The sequence below is a fragment of the Diuraphis noxia genome, unplaced genomic scaffold, assembly GCF_037042655.1.
Source record: "Diuraphis noxia isolate RWA-SAM2 unplaced genomic scaffold, SU_Dnox_SAM2 contig0005, whole genome shotgun sequence".
NCBI lineage: Eukaryota > Metazoa > Arthropoda > Insecta > Hemiptera > Aphididae > Diuraphis > Diuraphis noxia.
In genome coordinates this window covers 37,042,358-37,062,913 of record NW_028301715.1, presented here as the reverse complement: position 1 = coordinate 37,062,913, position 20,556 = coordinate 37,042,358, and the positions used below count along the sequence as shown (strand labels likewise).

Genomic DNA, 20,556 nt, shown 5'->3' with positions numbered 1-20,556 from the left:
TTCGCAATTATTTACAAATGTCATTGCTATTAAGTATTAACTACATTTAACCAGTAGCGTGGCGATGGGGGTAATCGAGAGGCGGCCGGCTCTCAGTTTTTTCGGTGGGTGATGTGTGACACTGAGTGAATGGGAAATAGTTTAAATTCATAATAACGAATTTAGGAAAATAACACAGAAAATGATATTTTAATATTGTTTAATATTGATATAAACGAAAGCTAGTATTCAGTAGGCAGTGGTTACTAACCATTAGTTGGCAATAATACCTACATAATAAGTACAATTGTCTGTGAAAAGCAATCACCCCCCTCACTCTATTTCCAATTGGGATTTGGGAGACAAAATTATGGTTGATGGGTTGGTGGGTATCGCAAAATTGAAAATATACTTGCCTCTGAAAATATTCGAGTTCGCCACGCCACTGCATTTAACATTACTATTTACTATTTTATTTTATATACACCACAACATTATATATTGCTTAAAAATTAAAACCATTGGTTTCCAAACTTTTTTTTGTGGAAATGTCTTTTGGCGGAAACGGGAATCGTACCTTTTTCGTTTTTGGCGGAAAAGGGCTATGGCGGAAACGGCTAATAATATTTTGGTGGAAACGGGTAACTCCCCTAGGTAAGCTGGTTATATCCTTAGGTTTGTATCTGCATACAATGATATTACGATTTACGACAGCCATAAATCATACATTATAAACGTATAAAACAAAAAACATAAGTAGCAATCAAATTGATTTCCTTTTAGTTTCTTTTTATTTTATACTCAGTTCTAAACAATATTTCATTACAACAGAATATTTAATGCAAATCAATTCCATGTATAATTAATAATTAATATAGATGCATTTATAGTATATTATATTATTAAACTACATTACATAAAATAGTTAATTAACATAATAACGCAATATAATATAGATACTTTAAACAATTAAGAAAATCAACCAACATTCATAAATAATCATACAACCTAGTGTTAACAATTTATTTTACACAACTATAATGCTAATGAGCAATATATTTTATTATGTTGTTAAATTAAGTGATAGCGCAAATGGTAAATTGTAAAAACATTTTTTTGTGCTTGCAAGTGCTTGAAATGAGACACCAAACCCTATCACTTTCTATTATAGCGTAGTCGCGTGCAAAAATGATTATTGTTAGGATATAAGTGCCTCCAAATGGATGGTTTTTATTTTGTTTTGAATGTACGATACCTACAATGAAAATATTGCACGCCACCGCCATTGTAAATAATTTTAATTAAGAGGATATCAGTGCACTATTTGTTTTCTCCATATAACCCAAACGTGCAACACAGGACATTTAGTATTTACGTTCAGCAAAACAAATTTTATGTGGTTGTTGATCCATTTAAGAAAATTGACCATCCCTTAAGTTGAGAACATTAATTATGTTCTTACGTTGACCTTTATACGGTACCTAGGTAATTTAAATTTTTACGCGAGTTATACGATTAAAATACTAAAATGTTGCAATATTTGATAATTTTCATATAATATATTGCTTTAAAATTGAAACATCTTAAAAAAGCTAACGTAAAAACGCATATAATATTCTTAACTTTTAACATGATAATTTACTTTAGTACATGTCTACACTAACGACACAATATTGGTTCTGCTAAAAACAAATTTGTTATGTTGCGCATAGTTTGGTTAAAAAAATAATTAACGCACTGACATCCTTTAATAACAATTATTGTATAATTATAACATTGATTAAAAAAATAAATTAATAATTATATTGTGTATATTAGTTATATTTCTCAATCTCACTTATAAATTACTTCTTAATTCGACTTAGTTTATATAGTTACACAAATCGCAAAGGTAAGAGTCGTAAAGGCAATACGTTAATGACTAAAAATGTAATTTATATTTTTAGAAGCCAGAAAATATTTTCAAAAAAATACATTTAATTCTCTTTACCTTTCAGTCAAATGAACTTGTTTACAATATATATTTTGGAATGTCTTTTTGTTACAATAAACTAATAAACATAATATAAATGTATAAGTGTAAAGTATACTACTTTAGTCTTCTATGGTTAAAAATGATAAATATGATTGAATATAATAACATTACATTGTAGTCTGTTAAACTATAATATAATCACACAGTATGTACCTATATAATATATATATGCATATATATCATATTAATTATATATAATATAATAATAAACCACATAACATTATAAAATACATCAAACATTAAACCTCCAAAATTTCATAAAATAATAAAAACTCAATAATTTTGCAAACTAAGAGATCAAAACTAAAACAAACTAAATATTTTATAATCATAAAGTATTTTAATTATTTGCTCAAATTAATAAAATCAATATTTTTTTATTCACTAATGCACTTTTATTTGAGCACAAACAGTTTTAATAATAATAGCTGTAATACTATAGTTATAATTACTAATTTTTCTTTCACATAAAACAATAAGTGCTTATATGTCATCATATCCCCACATAAAAAAATTGTATTATGTGTCTAATATTTTGTGTAGCAGACACTAATATTTTATAATTCAAATAGGTATGATAGGTAATATCTCACTGTGACTTCTGGCTCATGTTGCCAAACTCAAGGTCCTATGGTATAGCTAAACTTTCAGCGGTGGAAATAGATAGTCCACTTAAAAAGTTAAGAAACCCTTAAAGTCAAGGGAGAGTTGGGTAATTGTATACCACCCTCTGGGTAAATAAGTAAATGTTCATCTGTTGCTGATTAAAGTCATTGAGTATCACGCTGGTTTTCTGGTCATAACACATTACAGGAAGTACTTATTAAATCATTTCATGAGCATGATAAGATTATAAAAGTGTATTAATATTAGATAGGTACCTAATAAATAATGAGATAACATTGTTCATGTTTTTCTGGGTCACAGTAACACTCACATACCAAACAAAAATACTTAACTATGGATGAATTTTAAATGTGTACAGCATTAATTTCATTTTTTTTTACCATGTCGTTATCATCAACATTCAAATATAAACATGAAGTAACAGATCTTGTGTTAGAAGGTTGGAATTTTAGAGGAGGAACAGTTAAATTTTCCAACTCTTGAGCTGTAGATTGATTAACAATAGCAGTGCTTATACATGACACAGTTGACTCTGAAGCAACATTAGAAAATGGAGAAGCGTGTCTTGCACGATTTTTATGTCTTTCATTCATATTTATGTTTCGTAATTTCTTACAACAACGATATGGATATGGTCCATGATCATAATCTGAACCAAATACTGATAAAAGTGATACTAAGAAAAAAGTTGAGTAAAACCAACTTATGAACATTATAATAATCAAAAAGATACCGAGCTGAGCATAAGGTAAAACATCTGAAGGCAACATAAATGCTCCACTAGCACCAGTCGTGATTGCACCCATCAAAGATGGACAAGCCATTAAAGACAATGCTTTTGAAATGGCTGTTGCTCTTGGTGAATCTTCACAAGCCAGCTGATACTCAATAGTATAATGAAGACTAAAATCAACAGATAAACCAATAGCTACAGAAGTAGCGATAGATTCCAAGACGTTGAGATGCCAACCCATCAAAACTAACATAGCAATTGTAGTGCATATGATAAAAAATATGGTGAGCACTGTAATTACAGTTAATGAAATACTTGTAGTTACAAAGAACATTATCGTAAAAGCAAGAAAAATTGCAATAAAAGCTGACATTATAGTATCTTCAATTAATGTCTTTTGAAGATCATAGAAACCAAGATGACTGTAAAACCAACCATTTCTGAGACCAGGCGGAGCAGTTTCCATCATTTTAGATGACCATGACTCAACCTAAATTGTAAACAATCAGTTTTAACATAAAACAAAAAAATTTTATTAGTATACAGTTATATAAAATCAAAGTCAAATTACTTGTTTATAAAAGAGTTCCATATCCGTATAAGATGTAGTAAAAATAAAATTACTCTCAAACTCTACTACAACAGCTTTTATGATTGGCATGAGTGTTTGGTTATCTGAATGAAATAATGGATTTGAAAACTTAGGTCCTGCAGCAGAAGGGACAAATATGGAAACTGGTGTATTATATACAATATACATAGCTTTCATAATACAAAAATGAAATATGTTTCTTGGATATGGAAACTCATAAGAATTACAGCATGGCCATCGATCTTTTTCAAGATTATTTAAACATGCATGGCCCATCCACTTAACAAAAGTTTCCATAAAACAATTTGTCATTTTTGGTCCGCCAACAGCTCGATAGAAAGGTTGTAAACGTAAATTTGCACAAAACTGCAATAGCCAACTTTGAGACTTTGGATGCGCTATATCAAAGTTTGGATCATACACTAAACTTCCATGATCTTCTGGATCCAAATGATTACCCGTATCATTGGGAAACACACCCCAGACAAAGCGCAATGGAACACGATTTTCTGGATTATTATCAATCTAAAAAATTAAAATTAAATATGATACAGTTGAATTTATATTTTAAATAATAATTATGGTTAGACTTACCCTTAAAATTTTTTCAAACCAGAATTGGTTTTTATATACCAAATCATATTGCTCGAATGGATGAGACTCTCGAAACAACTGAAATTCCACAGATTCTGGTAGTTTCATGCCTGGCCATATCCATATTATAGTTATACTCAAAATTCCTAAGATGAAAAATAATACTATCCACACCCAGCGAAATCGAAACACAATTTTCAATAACCATGCATTAAAAGAAGTTTGAATTCCATGTAGCATTTTCTCCATTGAAAGAAATTTATTAACGGGTCCAACTTCAAATAACACAATATTATGCCTGTTCTTTGAGCTTAAAAGTACAATACAGGATGGCAGTAAACTTACAGTTATTAACAAATTCACAAAAACTGCCATAGCTGAAAAAATACTAAAAAAATAATAATGATTAAAAGAACAAAATATTTTTTGATAAATATGATTTTAATAAACATACCTAAAACAACTAATCCCATTAATAGCACTGAGAAAAGATGATGCAAAAGCACAAAATGTCGTTGTTGTGGATAATGATATAGATAGTAATGAATGTTTTAATGTCTTAGAAATTACATCAATCAAAGATCCAGCCTGATCATTGATCTTGATTACTTTCCACACATCACACATGATGAATGATGAATCTGCACTGACTCCAATAAGTACAATTATGGCAAGGACATTCATGAATGGGAAAAAATGTATTTGAAACACAAATGTATAAATAAAATAGGAAACAGATAAGGAAAACAGTATATTCAATAAGGTCACAATTGTAATTATTATTGACCAAGTGTAAAATAATACACATAACATAATGAAAAAGATACTCAGGAAAATTAGATATATATCCCTGACAAGCTCAAGATCAAATAACTTTTCTTTAATGCCTAAAAATAATTAATATATTTATATAATAATATAAATTTTATATATAATAATTTATCATTAAGTTATTTTAAAACATATTTCTTACCAAAATCAATCGCTGAAATTCTAACTAATGGTGTTGATAAATTAGCATCTTTCATTGCTTCATATACATGAACAATTGATCCTTTTCCAAATGGTAAAAACATCATTGAACTTGTTAAAATATTAGTAGGAGCCTAAAAAATTATATGTATATGTATATATTACGTAGATATGTAACAAAAAATTTGACTTACATGTGGTGGCATAAAATTCACGTCTAAATGATAATGCATTAAATTATAAACACCACTAAATTGAACACATTGGCGAGGTATTGTTTTATGGTCTGTTTGCCATTCAAACAACTTATTGTCATGATAGAAATGAGTACATCCTTCAAGTATTGTCATTGTTGCATTAATATCTCTAGGCTAAATAATATATTATGTAACATAATTAGTACTTTAAATTTAAAACTAATTAATTTTTATTCAAAATACCGTAATTTCAGAGCAAGACTTATGTTTTCTTAACAACGTAATATAGTTGACCAAAGACCACGGTGGGCAACATGCATGGTCTTGCATATCACAAACATCTTTATATGCTACTAAGTTTTCTAAATGCTCCTGTATAAGACACATATCCTTGATTGCTTGATATGTAAATAAATGTTCACCATTAGTGGATGTAAATACCACCCTTGCATGATCATACGCTAAAAATCATAAGAATAAATAATTTTAATTACAATAATGAACGTACTAAATAATTAAAAATTTAAGATGCTGATGTTGTGTATTTGATTCAATTTTCAAACTCAAACACACAAATTTAACCTAATATTAATCTATTTTAAAATTGAACCAATTTAATAAAAAGATTTAATAAAACATCGCTGACTAATAATATTTTTAAAGAAATGGTGATAGTAAATTTTAAAATCGAAGTAGATAATTACAATAAAATGCCATAAATCATTTACCCCAATTTTTAAAAATATAATATATTGATGATTGAGATTTTCAACCTCTATCTGTACACAAAATATTTACACAGAAACCACTTTTCAGTCAATATTGAAATTACATAAGACTTTTGAAACACATCTAATCCCCAAAACATGTTTACCAAGAAGTATATTATTTCAAGAACTTTTTATTCTCCTCAAACCACAATATACAAGACATCAATTTATAGCACTAAAAAGTAAGTACTGAGATATACAATACACCTATACATTAAAATCATTAAAAAACTATATTTATTATTTCAAATTCAAAATTATCTAGAAAATAATAAACATTTTAGGGTATTTTCTAATCTGAAATTCATATAACTTTTTTCTTTTGTTAATGATATACCCACAATAAATAATATTGAATGCATAATATGAAAAAAATAGCACTACAAATTTAAAATGCTCAAGACATCCAATATAAAATTATATATTTATTTAGAATCCTCAATGCACAACAATTTTAGCCTTTAGTCTTTATCCATAATAATTTATATTAATAAATATTTTTCTGTATCTTAAAATAATTATGTCATAAAATCTGATTAATACCTATATAAACTAGTAAAATAAAATAGAACTGTTAAAATTAAATTAAAAGTTTAAAAGCATTTAAAAATTAATATTACTAACTTGGTTTGGAACAAAAAAAATCTAATCTATTCTTTCGTCTTTTTTTATCATTTCGTTGAATCATAATTTCAGTTTCTTCAAATATTTCATCATCTAATGGAGACGTTTGAGGTAGAAATTTCTTTAAATCTGTACTTGTAGACTCAGTATCAGAATTCAAATTCTTCTATGAATAAAAAAATTATAGAATATTGTACATAAATAAAATTTTATTTACAAGCATCTAAATTTTAAACATTTGAATAGTGCCGTAAAAATACATATAGCAATATAAGAACATAATAGTATTCAATTCTTATCTACTTCTCTCATCAAAACTAAATGTACAAAATTAAATATTTGTAATCAACATATTTAATTTAGATAGTATTGTATATAAATCAAAAAATAATATAATTTCACTAAACTATCCAAAGGATCATAGTTTTTAATAAATTGAAATACATTGAATTTTAAGTTATTTAAAATATTTAAAAAAAATGCTAAAAATAACCTACATAATTAACTAAAACTTCATTTTTTTTTAAGTCCATATCTTTATATTGTTGTGGTAATATATTTGTTGGTATTCGTGTGATATCATCTATTATCTCTGTGCCTTTTTCTAATGCTTTAATTAAATTGTCCCAAGTCACTTGACGATTACCGATTTCAGTACCACGTGTCTCAAAACCCTGTTTAAAACATAAAACATTATTTAAATAACTAAATTTTAAATTATATAGTATAGTTTGTAGCAATAGATATGTTTTGTATATAATAAATTCACAATATTATTTTATAAAACAAAATAAATTAATATTAAAACAGCTTGAATTTACTAACTAGTTTTTAGTTTATTTAAAGTTATTCTAGCTATGAAATATTGTTCTGTTAGCAGTATTCTACTCATTCAGCCAAGGGTGGATTCTCTCTTTCTTTATTTCTTTGTTATTTTTTTTTTTAACCATAATATTATGTTAACTAATCTAAACAAAGCAATTTAAATGCCTGACAAAAAATCATGGACAAAATCAAACAATTAACATAATACATTCATAAATAAAATCTACTCCTTCCCATTTTAAAATTGTTTTTTTGTCGATTTGATAAAATAAATATTTTAGATATAAATCATAATTGATTAAATAAATATAAAAGTTTTAAATACTTACAAGTTCAGGATGTGAAAACTCTGGTAAGCGTCCAATAAAATAGGGTATAAGAATAGTGCTACTACATAATAACACCACAGTCGCTATTACTTTACGTGGATGGTTTACTAATAATTTCACATACCTAAAATAATTTTTAAAATAATGTAAATAAAAATAAATGAAAAAATAAAGACAAATTTTAATAAAAAATACTAAATTAAAATAATAATTCATTTTAAGAAATAATAATTAAAATTCACCAACATTATATCATCAAGACAATACAATCACAAAAATTTATTTTTTTAACTAGAACTAAACTATATTATTAAAATATTATAATTTATGAGTTATGAGCAATTACAAACAATTATTTATAATTACACAAATTGTATCAGCATTTGCAATAATGTCATAAAAGATAAACTCTAAAGCATGCAAGTATGTATGTATAAAAATCACTTAAATTTATTATAAAAATAAAAAAATAAACAATAAGAAAAATAATAGATTAAATAACCAAATTACACAAAAGTTAATACCTACTTGCCTATGTCAATTAAATCAACATGTCACTACCTAACAACTAAATTACTATAAATATAACCATATCAAAAAACATCACCCACAATTGATTATTATAAAAATAAATCAATTATACCATTTATACCTATTATTTGTATCTAACATAGTAATGTTTATACTGTTAATAGTTACTATTAGGTCCCAGGTGTCCATGCATATCGTAGAATTATATAGGTAAAATAAATATAAATATCTACACAGAAATTCAAAATATACAAAGAATAGGTGTACATCAAAAATCTATAATACCCATAAGCACAAATAGTGTTTAAAGATTTGGAGGAGGGAGCTGAAGCTCAAATCGATTCTTATAAAGCTATTTTGGTACCTATTAAAAAACCCCTAAAAAATATTGAAAGTATGTAAAATCTTAAAAATTTTTAGGGTGGAAGGGCTAAATTAAATTTAGATGTTTGACCCCTGGACCACACTACTTACACCTATATTAATAACTATTCATAAAAAATACTTGGAAAATGATATAAAGTTTGTATTACTTTATTAAGATTATGAAACAATTTAAACTACATTAATAGAAAATTATAAATTTAGTTTCGAACAAAATACTTAGAAAACTATGGTAAATTTATTTATTTATGTCACAAAATAATTTATTGGCTCGCCAAAAATCAAAAATGTAATGAAACTTAAATTTATTATGTTTTAATACTCATAAAATATGCAACAATAATGTAATCGTCTAAAATTATATAAACTTAATGAAAAAATTAAATATAATGTTATATTTACCAGTCAATCATTTTAATAAAATCAGAGAACAAATTGAAGACTTAATTTACAAAATCGAATAATGTGTAGTAGGCACCTTATAATACACTATAAATTAATTTCTTCCAAAATTCCAACCATCAATTTATATACCCTGAAAATATAAATACATTAATGTAAAGTCTAAACATGGTTCTTTTTAACTTAATTTAAAGTTAAACACATTAGAAACACTTATTTAGTTTGCAAATATAAATATATTTATTAACCCAACAGGCAACCACTGATTTATCTTTTGCCAACTATGTTTAACTTATGTTTCATACTCTCATATATAAGCAAAATCAAAATCTATTTTACATTTCTAATTGATATATGAAACAAAAAAAATAGCAATGAATCACGGTAGCAATAGAAATAACTAATAAGACAAGGGCGCTTATACGTACACTGAGATTGGCACTTCCGGAATTCCTTTGAAAAATTAACCACATGGACATTGGAGCATTGGACATGGCTATTACTTTTTATATAGCCGACATTTGGCCGGTGCAAACACTACTTACGGATATCCCGCAGTGGACTTTCCACTATAATTTGTCCAGTAGTATTTAAATGTAGGTATGAATTTCGATATTTTGGAATACCCACAACACAATTGTGACACCGGTCTTAGGTCGTAAATAACAATTAATGGCAATAATATTATTATGATAAGATTCCAATTATTAATATATTTCAAATACTCCAGAATATTCTAATCTATAGATTTTAGTATTTTCCATTATCTTAATAATAATGTAGATTATTATGATCTGGTCAATTTATGGTTTGGTGGTAGCGGAGCAATGTTCGTCCCGTGTTCAACACAAAACCATTATTCATCACAATATTACGATAAGTTTAAATGATTGAATAAAAATGTGCAGTTAGAGTTGTAGAGTATTGCAGACTGCAGTACAAGTCATAGGTAACTAAAATACCTATCCTTTTTTATAGATGCGAGTATCGTGTATTATTGTATTATGATTTATAGGAGCCGTAGAACTATCGAAAAATTATCAAAGGTATTAAGTCAATAATAATAATCACATCGCTCATAAAAATGTGCAGTTTAAATTATGTGCAAGTCTATGAGATTTGTAAATATTTCAAATAATTGATATATTACACGAACACGATGCTATAGTTTCACATAATATACCTTCTCGTTTGAATAAAACTATAAGGAAATGAATGTGCACATCACAAAAAGTAGAACTAATATTTATAATCGCAGTAAGTTATAAACTTATAACGCAATTTTGATAGATACTGATTCAAAATGTTTTGTATTTTTTTTATACATTTAATATCATCTTTTAGAGCAAGGTATTGTTTAAACCAAGTCGTACAAATAATATATCTCATAGTCTTACTTTACAAGTGCGATCTCAAGACGATTTAAAATTACACTGTACCGTCTGTACCTAACCAAACACATTTTACACGTCTCACCTAAACACATGGCAATATTTACGAGGCAATTTATATGCTTAAGCTTAAGAGTCAAGAAAAATTAATTAGCCCAAAACTCATAACATACGGCGTGCTATAATAATGTAGTCAGTAGATGAGAAATACCCAACAGGTATACCTAATAATAACTCTTTACCTAAATCTGTAATGAATAATGATTGTTAAACGACGTGCTCAATCGAAAACGATTATACCAGCTGGTATTAATGGTAGAATTCGAGCAGTCGGTGGTTTGGCGCGTATTTATTGATGTATATTGTAATGTAAATGTTGTGATTTTACGAGGAAAATAATATGATCTCTCGAATACCGAAATGTGCTACATACCTGCATACATTTAAAATGAATAATTATAATAAATATATTTTTTTGTAGTTTTAAAAGCGTCAGTTTTGACCACAATCACATATAGTACATTAGTACGTATAGGTAATCGTTAAAAAGCGGACGTTTTAAATGAGCAAACATAAATACTACATAGGTAAATGGTAATACAGTTTAAAATAAAAGATCTTGTTAATATCGGAGTCAATTCCTGTCATTATTCACAATATTATACTGATGAATGATGATAAAATCATTATAAACAAGCTAAAAACCTATGATCTATATAAAAAGCATGTTAACTATATAATTAACCATTTATTTAAGATAGATTTATATAAAATCAACAAACCACTGGGTCAATCTATTGTATATTTTGAAATTATTTCGTTTTATAAATGTATTAGCTACTTATATTAGTGTACTACTGTATTATTATTTTGTACCTATTAGTAATCGTAGTTATATGTATTAATTGTTAAAATTGGATTGCAATGTGTTACCTAATACCTACAGATGAATATATATTACATAAAAAAACACTTTGATAAGAAATGTTGATTTCTCACAAGCTTGAACACATTTGGAGGCAAATAGACAATCATTTATATTGTTAAACAGAACCGTATTACAAACGTATTGTAAAACATGTAACATACTAACATGTAAATAATAATTAGAACGCAATGTTGTTCGGAATATCCTATAATAAGACATACAAATCCCTTAAAATTATACTACATTCTAATATAAAATTTTTAAAACGTCACACATAGTCTCGGTTAGATGGGCCCCGCTTTATAGCATAACTATTATATTATTATTACATGTAGCCATGCAGGTACATTGGTACATACCTAGTCTACCAGACCTATACTAGTCGGTCTCGGTTGGTTCGAAGACGACACGAAAGAAGATTAAACGCCACGCATACCGCAATGGTTATGTATATTACAACGACCACAGACGTTCGCAAATGTCGACGTTAAATTTTAATATTGACGATCTATGCCACGCACGATAAATGAAAACAAGCGATGCACAATCCGTGCGATCTGCAACGGGCGACGACCCATCAGTACACATCGCAGACACGGCACAGCACTAAGGACTGACTGCACTGAGCGCCGGCCGCCGACTGAGCCACTGAGGAGACTGACGGGCCGCCCGAGTGGCAAGCGCGAGAGAATGTCGTCGTCGTCATCGTCACCGTGGGTCGGCAGACTCGGCAGATCGTTAGAGCCTTGGCTTGTTCGGGCCGTGCGCCCGTGCAGGGCGCCGCGGTAACGCCACCGACAACGCGGTAACGCGGTATACGACAAGTGATTACGGGCGGGAAAGCGCGGCGAGATCACGGTTCCCATGGAAACAACGACATCACTGCACCTGTACGGCTGTACAGCGGCTCGCTACATGCGTACATGGTACATCCAGCATCAGCACCACCGCCACCACCACCGCCCCACTGACGACCAAGACACCTGTTGGTTCGATCGGTTCACACTTCACATCGGCTTCTAATACATGAAGATAAGGTGGTGGGGAATAGCAACGTTTACCCAAATCTCATAGGATTTCACTGATCTGTCATCTGTGCATTTAATACGTTGAAAGTGGGGCCTAACAGAAAAGGCTAACAATGAATAATCAAATAAATGCAGTGTCCGACAATGTAAATATTGTGAAATAATACTTATAATAAACAGTCACACTGATGTAGATTTATAAATTTGGGTAATTAGAAAATACAAGCTAATCAACAGAGGAAAGGATACCACTATCATAAATTCATAATTAGAATAACCCTAACCCTACAATTTATCTGTAAATTTACATTAACATTTTAGTCACAGTCACACAGAACAATAGACCATGACCATTGACAAAAATTAAAATTTAAGTTGTAATTTCCAGAGAAATTGAGTTGTGATAGAGTGGACTTGATTTGAATTGAGTAGGTAATATTTCAAAATATAAAGTTTACAAATCAGTGGCGAATCCATAAAAAATATTGGGTGAGGAGATTTGAAAAATAATTGAATTGAATGAACGAATGAAACATTATTTATTGATTTTTTGCAACTATTGATACTTTATGGTGGGTTAACCCTTCAAGTATCATCACTAATGTTAAATTTCTGAAAACAACTCTAACCTCAGGCAGCGGTTAAAAAGCATCCACTTTAAAATGTAGAACCTAGATGGCAAAGTATTATTTGTAATTTAAACTTTATATAAATTACAAATTTTAACAACAGGTACCATTGGTACCAATATCATAAATATGTCATCTTAGCAGTCGTAACCTAATAATTTTTCCCATCTAAATTATTTAAAGATAAAGTTAAATAAAAAATATGTCGCATACTCAATTATATCTATAATAATATGATCTAGTGTTTGTATATTTTTTACCTATAATGAAATATATCTAAATTATTATTGATTTGTCTACTGTCTACTAATACGTACTGTAGTTTCCTTAAGAATTCTATTTATTTGTCGTTGACTAATCCCTAATTGACCTTTTTTTAATCAGCTTTTTGTATGTGCAATTATAGCTCAACAAATGAACAATAAATTTAAATAATACACTATATTTATAATAAGACTAGATGCTGAAGCCAGCCTCCAATATAAAGGTTCTGATTTAAATTATAACTATTTCTAAATTAGAATTAAGAATAAATAAAAGGTTAGGAGTGATATAAAAGGCTTTAAGAGAGTTAAACAGAATAATGCACTCAACTTGATATTGATGGTTGATTGTTGGTCTGGTTCTATTGATCTGTGGAATATGGTGTTTTTTTCTTATGTCTGTATTTTTGACATTCAGTGATTATATGTTTGACTGCGTGTAAGCCAATCAATACATTTCACTGATTGGTGGCTCTTTATGTGTCTTAAAATGGTTGTGTGTGATATATGTGTGTCCTATTCGTAGCCAAATTAGTATAGTTTCCTCTTTCCTTTTTAGTTCTGGGTTATGCCATAACTAGATGTTGTTTTTTATTTAGTTTAACTTGGCATCCTGGTTTGTTTATTGTATGGTATCATTGGTGGTTTTGAACTTGCTTAGTTTAGTTTTTTTTTTGTCTTCATATGTGTATATATTGAGAAGTGGGGGTGTCCTTGGAGGAAGCTGCATTTGACGCTTCTATATCTGCTTTTTCGTTACCTTGTATACTACATTACTACAGTACCCAGTTACCCTTAGATATTGTATGTGTATTTGTGGGTTTTTTCTTGGATAAGTTTGGATATGCCTGAAGGGTGTGTTGTGTTTTTGATTCTGTGATGCTACTTAGTGAGTCACTGATTATGAGATACTTATTAGGTATTGTTTCTTTGTTTTGTAATATATGTAACACTGCACCGCACTTTATATTGCTGTAATGCTGTTGCTTCAACTGTATAGATTGAGCATTCAGTTGGAAATATATTGTATATTGTATAATAAGAGAATGCTACATTTGTATGTGTAGTCTCTATCTTACAAGTGTATATCTATCATACCAAATGATATGTTTTGAATAATTCATTGAACTCTGTTAAGTTTAATATTAAAGTAAATTTACCTATTATAAAATTTAAAAATAAGAATATTATCTAGTGAATCTTGGGACTTTTGTTTTCAATTTAAATTTGAAGTGTTAATGTCTGTAGTGTAAGTTAATAGCATTTTAAAATGTATAAGAATTTTATAAATTTAAAATGCTTTTAACTCGCTTTAAACTTAAAATATAAAACCTATGAGATTCAGCAGATACTATTCTTATTTTAAATTTGATAAAAGGTCATTTCACTCTAATATTTAACGTAATAGAGGTAAATTCATTATTCAGGACCTATAATAGTGCTGCACTATTTTATTTTTAATGAAAATAACAATAATTCTTACATTAAAGTAATCATTAATATTATTTCACTTTTATTTTAAATCAAAAAAAAAAACTAATTTTACAAAAATAAACTGAAGTTAAATAATATGATAACAATAGTTAATAATATAATAACTTACAAAAATTCATATAAAATTTGATATATTTCTAAATTGAATTAAACATTCTTCATAAATAATTTTAGTACATGAAAATGATACTAAAATTTAACTAGTAATTTATAATTTGATCAATATAAGAGTATAAATTACTTGGATTTAGAGTTAAGTTTACTTTTTGAAGTCTTTTTGTTCTTAGTTTGTGACTCAATTTCTGGCCTCGATGATTCAAACACAAGTGGAGTAGACACTCTGAATATAGTCGGAACCATTGTTGCTAGTATTCCAAACACTTCTTCAGATATTCCCTAAGTATATTATTATTATTATTTTATATTTGTTATCAATTTTATAAATACATTAGGTAATCAAACAGTAATATAGTAAAACTCACTTTTGGAACTAGGAACTGGATAGTTTTTAGCTCTGATCCACCTAATGATACAGATTCTATCATAAATCCTTTTACACACTTTAAAACTAGTTCTGCTCGTTTCTGACACCAAGGAACAGTCATATCCTAAGCAAATAATCAATAATTTATAACAACAAAATTAATATAGGTGACAAATAATAGAAGTTTAATTTAAAATTAAATTTTAACTAAGAGTATTTTAACTTGAAGACTAATATTCTTTTATAATTTAAACTTTAATAAAGTATTTTTTAAATAAAGGAGCAACACTTAAAATTTGTATATCCAAAGAATTTTCTTATGTTTAAAATTTAAAAAGTTTAATATCAAAGTATATTAAAAAAAAAAATTATATTAAAACTTCAAGGAATGAATTAAGAACACGCATATAGAGGTTAATAACTCAGAAATCAGATTAAGAAAGAATATAATAATTAATTTTGTTTATAAGATGAAAGCTTATAAAATAAAAATAGATTAGGGGGGGGGGAGATTTGCCAAGCATTCTAAGGCATTGACTATAATGCATGCCGTCGCTGGTTTGAACCTCGGTCACAAGCAGCACCTCTCTTCAAGCAGTCAAAGGTGTCTGGAGAGAGGCCGCTATTCCCCACCCGGGTGTGGCAGAAACCTACAGGTGCCCACTATGAAATTCTGCCAAAACACACAAGTGTTTCAAACTCTGTAGTCCCAAAAACCCAATAGTACCAACCAACCAACTTACAGATAATAGCCTCAGTTGTTGAAGCTTAAAAAAAAATAATTAAAATCATTAGCGGTGAACAGTATACATACATCATTGCTCCTTTAGACACAACTTTAAAAAATGGAAATATACAGGGTGTAACAGAAACACCTGACCAAAAAAAAAAAAAATATACTAATTAAACGTATGACAACAATTGATAACATTATATGATAAGTAAATCATTTAAGAAATATACTCATGTCAGCATATTCTCAAAAATCATATTTTTTAAAAAAGGAATTATATTCCAAATTAATTTAACCAAAAAATATTGGAATTTAAAAAAAAATCTAAAAAATAAACTACTTGACTTAGATAAATCTTTTAACTGTCAAAATTGTTCTTATAATAAGATTCACAAATAGGATATTTTGAATTTATCCAAAAAATTTTTATTTTTAGTACTAAGAAATAAATATAAAAATTAATTTTATCAAAAGTTAATCGAAAAGTCAGTTTTAACCTTTACACCTTGTATATGTCACTGCTTGTCAAAAGGTTAAAAAGGTCCAGAACATAAAATGTATTCTTTTTTTTTTTTAATTTTAATTTGGTCTTCTTTGGTATATATTGAAGTATTTGTAATTACCTCTGTCATTTCATGAGTCAAAAATAATGGAATTGTAATCATAGTAATATCATATGAACAAGCTGTTTTTAATATATTCCTTAATCCTAAAATTACTGGATGTCTTGAGTTGATATCACCTAAAACCATTAATTAGTGTTAAAAAGTGTCACATATTTTTTAAAGGCATACTAAATAGCTAACCTGATTTTAATGAATCATCAATAACCATATGAAATACAAGATGAACCGAAGCGAGATTTGAATGTTTTGTAATGTAAACATCGCCACATTGTAAAAGTTTTGATTTATTTCGTCGAGCCTACAATTTCACAAATTTTGTACTGATAGAGGAATTAAATTAATAAACAAATACCTTACTTGCAATTCCGGGGATAAAAAATTACTAACGGGTCCCTTGCACTTTCGATTTTCAACAGCAATTTTAAGATCAGATTTGATAATTTCTAATTGATCTTGTAAAGAATCAAAGTGAAATTCTGTACTGCTTTCGCAAATATCAAAAAACTCTACAACAAAGACATTTACTATAAATTATAGAGTCAAATTAAAATGATATTAATTACCTTTTGCTAGACCAGAATAGAAATCTAAATTATTTGTATCAATAAATAAAACAAGACCTTTAAGATCTTGAGAATATAATTCTAATACTGTTTGTAACCTTTGAGGATGATGTACAACTGTTCTAAAAAAAAAAAGTGTTAGTAATTATTGCTAACAATATATTTAGCATATCACATAAATTAAATACCCATTTTCTTCCAATGTAAGATTTAAAAGGTTTAAAGTATCTGCTGACATAATGCGAATGTTATGGGTAGATTTCATTTGTGACCCAAGATGTATAGTGAAGCTTTCTTCCATATCATATAAAGACATATTTGAAATAGTAAACCCATTTGTAACAATACTAATAGGAGAATTCCTATAAATTATTACTATTTAAACATATTTATTTTTTTTTGTTATTGTTTTTAGTTTTTACCCAACAGGGGAATACAATCCATCAATGCCTTGCATTTCTTCTACTGTTTTCATAACCCATTCTCTATACCCAGTACGCTGTTCCTGCTTCAAAGTATCAAGTCTGCTATTCCATTTACCCTAAGAACATTTTTTTAAATAAGATATTTAGTCACAAAGTACAAACTATAGTAAAGTAATAACATAAACATAAAATCTGTAGATCATCCTTGGCATCTAGTCCATTCCACAAGAGAGTAATCAGTCTGCTGACTGATTTCCATCAGAACTGCGCATCTCTCACCTATTTTTCTGTGTTATCGAGAACAATGTAGTTCTTGTGATGCCAATGGAATCATTCCACATTCTTGATGCGTGAAAAGTGATTATTCTCTTGTGGAATAAACTATAGTCACAAAAAGTTCATAGTTCACTATCTGTTATTGCTAATGATGTCATATACAGGGTGATTCTTTTAAGTGGGTATACTAATTATCTCGGAAAGTATCTACTTTTTTTACATGGCTTCAAGTTGTTAAAAAACCAACGTTTTCATTAAAAAATTATATTTTTAAATATTTTTTATCCTTATCATTTTTTTAAGTTTTTTTACTTTTTTGAATGACAACATAGAGTTTTAATTTCATATTCCAAAGCAGAATATTTTTCTAAGTATTTTGATTCATAAAAATCGAATTTAGGGCTAGTAGTTTTTGAGTTATAAGTATTCAAAGTTTAGATTGGCAGAATGGAGTTGTACGGGGTTACCCCACAAAATGTTTGTCCACTACTCCGCTTCACTAAACTTGAAATACATTTAACTCATAAACTACTCGTCCTAAATTCGATTTTTATGAATCAAAATACTTAGAAAAATATTCTGCTTTGGAATATGAAATCAAAACTCTATGTCATTCAAAAAAGTAAAAACTTAAAAAATTATAAGGATAAAAAATATTTAAAAATATAATTTTTTAATAAAAACGTTGGTTTTTTAACAACTTGAAACCATGTAAAAAAATATTTTTAAAAAAGTAAATACTTTTCGAGATAATTAGTGTACCCACTTAAAAGAATCACCCTGTATATAGCATGTAATAAAATAAAGAAATAAACTTTAGATCAAAAAAAAATTAAAAGATAATTTGTATTTTGTACCAAAAAAATAAAAATAAAATAAAAATAACTGTGGATAATTCCACTAAATCTATGGTCAGTCATGGTTGAAGTCTGTGGTCTACACCACTAAAGTCCTCATGGTTTATTCTAGGAATATTCAATCACTATAATATTTTCAGAATTACAGTATTCCAATTACTATAAGTTATTATACATTATAGTAATTCATGTTGCTAATTAAAAAACAATAATATTACTTTATTATAAAGGGATTAAGTATTTAAATTACTTGAAGTAATGTTTGGTCATCAAAGTGCTTTAGTGCTAAAGCATTAATATCATCTTCAGTAGTGTATTTATTTAACCCATCCATAGCATAATTCATTTCTTCAGTTTGACTAAACATAATTTAAAAAATTTAGTATTTCATTCAACGAAAACAATTTATTTAAATTATTTTAACACACGTTTTTGTTAAAGATGTTACTTGTCTACATTTTCTACTCATGATATCTTGGACTGCTTGAGCATAACCATATTCAATATGAAGAATAGCATCTAAAGAAGGTCCCGAATGAGCTAATTTGTGAAATGCAGTACCAAACAATTGATCATTACTAGGTCCTTTATTATCAGTGAATGAGAAAGTTTCCTAAAAGCATTAATAATTCAAATTAAATCTGTAAAATACAAACAAAAAAAACCATTTATGATCTTGACACATTACTTCTAGAAATGCTTTTTCCCAATATTTAACAATATCTTCTACTTCAATGCTTTCATTTTTAATGCTTTCTATAGCGTCAATTGTTTGGCAATCATAAAATTCAGTTGTGCATTTTTCAATAAACTTTTTTAACTCAGCAGATAGTTCTATAAAGATAAGATAAATAAATAAATGTTTTTATAATAAATATAAACACAACTATATTATTACCTTCTATGACATATAACGGTAAGTTAAACCCATTTATAATTCTATGACTGAATTCAACTATACTACCTTCAAATGGTATATGAACTGGCACTTCAATCTTATAACTGTCAGAAATATTAAGCGTAGAAATTGTGTAACAGAAAGTTTTTTGGTGTTTTTTCTCGAAATCCTTTACTCCATTCATCCTTAAAATTAACTTAAAGTAACCTATTATAAATTACAACTTACAATAAACCACAGATGTAGTATAGATTAGATAGATATAGTAATATCTAATCTAATAAGTTCAAAACTTTGTAAACAGTAACAGTTATAAGCAGATCATATCCATAGATATTAGATAGTAAAAATCTTTACAGAATTTATT

The 20,556-nt window shown here is 27.8% G+C and overlaps 2 protein-coding genes across 6 annotated transcripts; both read right to left on the bottom strand.

Annotated features, from left to right (window-relative positions):
• Positions 1-747: 747 nt before the first annotated feature.
• On the bottom strand, positions 748-12,779 carry disp (RND transporter family member dispatched). Of its 3 annotated transcripts, none has more exons than XM_015517947.2 (12): positions 12,273-12,779; positions 9,595-9,727; positions 8,278-8,401; positions 7,621-7,797; positions 7,124-7,286; positions 5,973-6,190; positions 5,727-5,903; positions 5,534-5,666; positions 5,015-5,447; positions 4,561-4,948; positions 3,946-4,491; positions 748-3,864 (listed from the first exon to the last, which is right to left on the bottom strand). In XM_015517947.2, the coding sequence occupies exons 2-12, from the start codon at positions 9,603-9,605 to the stop codon at positions 2,986-2,988; spliced, it is 3,249 nt and encodes a 1,082-aa protein (XP_015373433.2). In that variant the 5' UTR covers positions 9,606-9,727; positions 12,273-12,779; the 3' UTR covers positions 748-2,985. The 3 variants fall into 3 exon arrangements, with proteins under 3 accessions (XP_015373433.2, XP_015373432.2, XP_089084900.1); XM_015517946.2 differs by having other exon boundaries at positions 7,124-7,289; positions 12,273-12,778; XM_089228774.1 differs by lacking the exon at positions 12,273-12,779 and adding an exon at positions 10,023-11,379 and having other exon boundaries at positions 7,124-7,289.
• Positions 12,780-15,323: 2,544 nt separating this feature from the next.
• Positions 15,324-20,543, bottom strand: LOC107168513 (FERRY endosomal RAB5 effector complex subunit 3). 3 transcript variants are annotated; one of them, XM_089229401.1, is made up of 12 exons: positions 20,190-20,543; positions 19,980-20,125; positions 19,720-19,904; positions 19,542-19,650; positions 18,156-18,274; positions 17,922-18,080; positions 17,734-17,855; positions 17,528-17,676; positions 17,351-17,468; positions 17,168-17,286; positions 15,810-15,935; positions 15,324-15,723 (listed from the first exon to the last, which is right to left on the bottom strand). In XM_089229401.1, the coding sequence occupies exons 1-12, from the start codon at positions 20,371-20,373 to the stop codon at positions 15,565-15,567; spliced, it is 1,695 nt and encodes a 564-aa protein (XP_089085527.1). In that variant the 5' UTR covers positions 20,374-20,543; the 3' UTR covers positions 15,324-15,564. The 3 variants fall into 3 exon arrangements, with proteins under 3 accessions (XP_089085527.1, XP_015373438.1, XP_089085528.1); XM_015517952.2 differs by having other exon boundaries at positions 17,922-18,095; positions 20,190-20,542; XM_089229402.1 differs by having other exon boundaries at positions 17,922-18,095; positions 20,256-20,542.
• Positions 20,544-20,556: the final 13 nt, after the last annotated feature.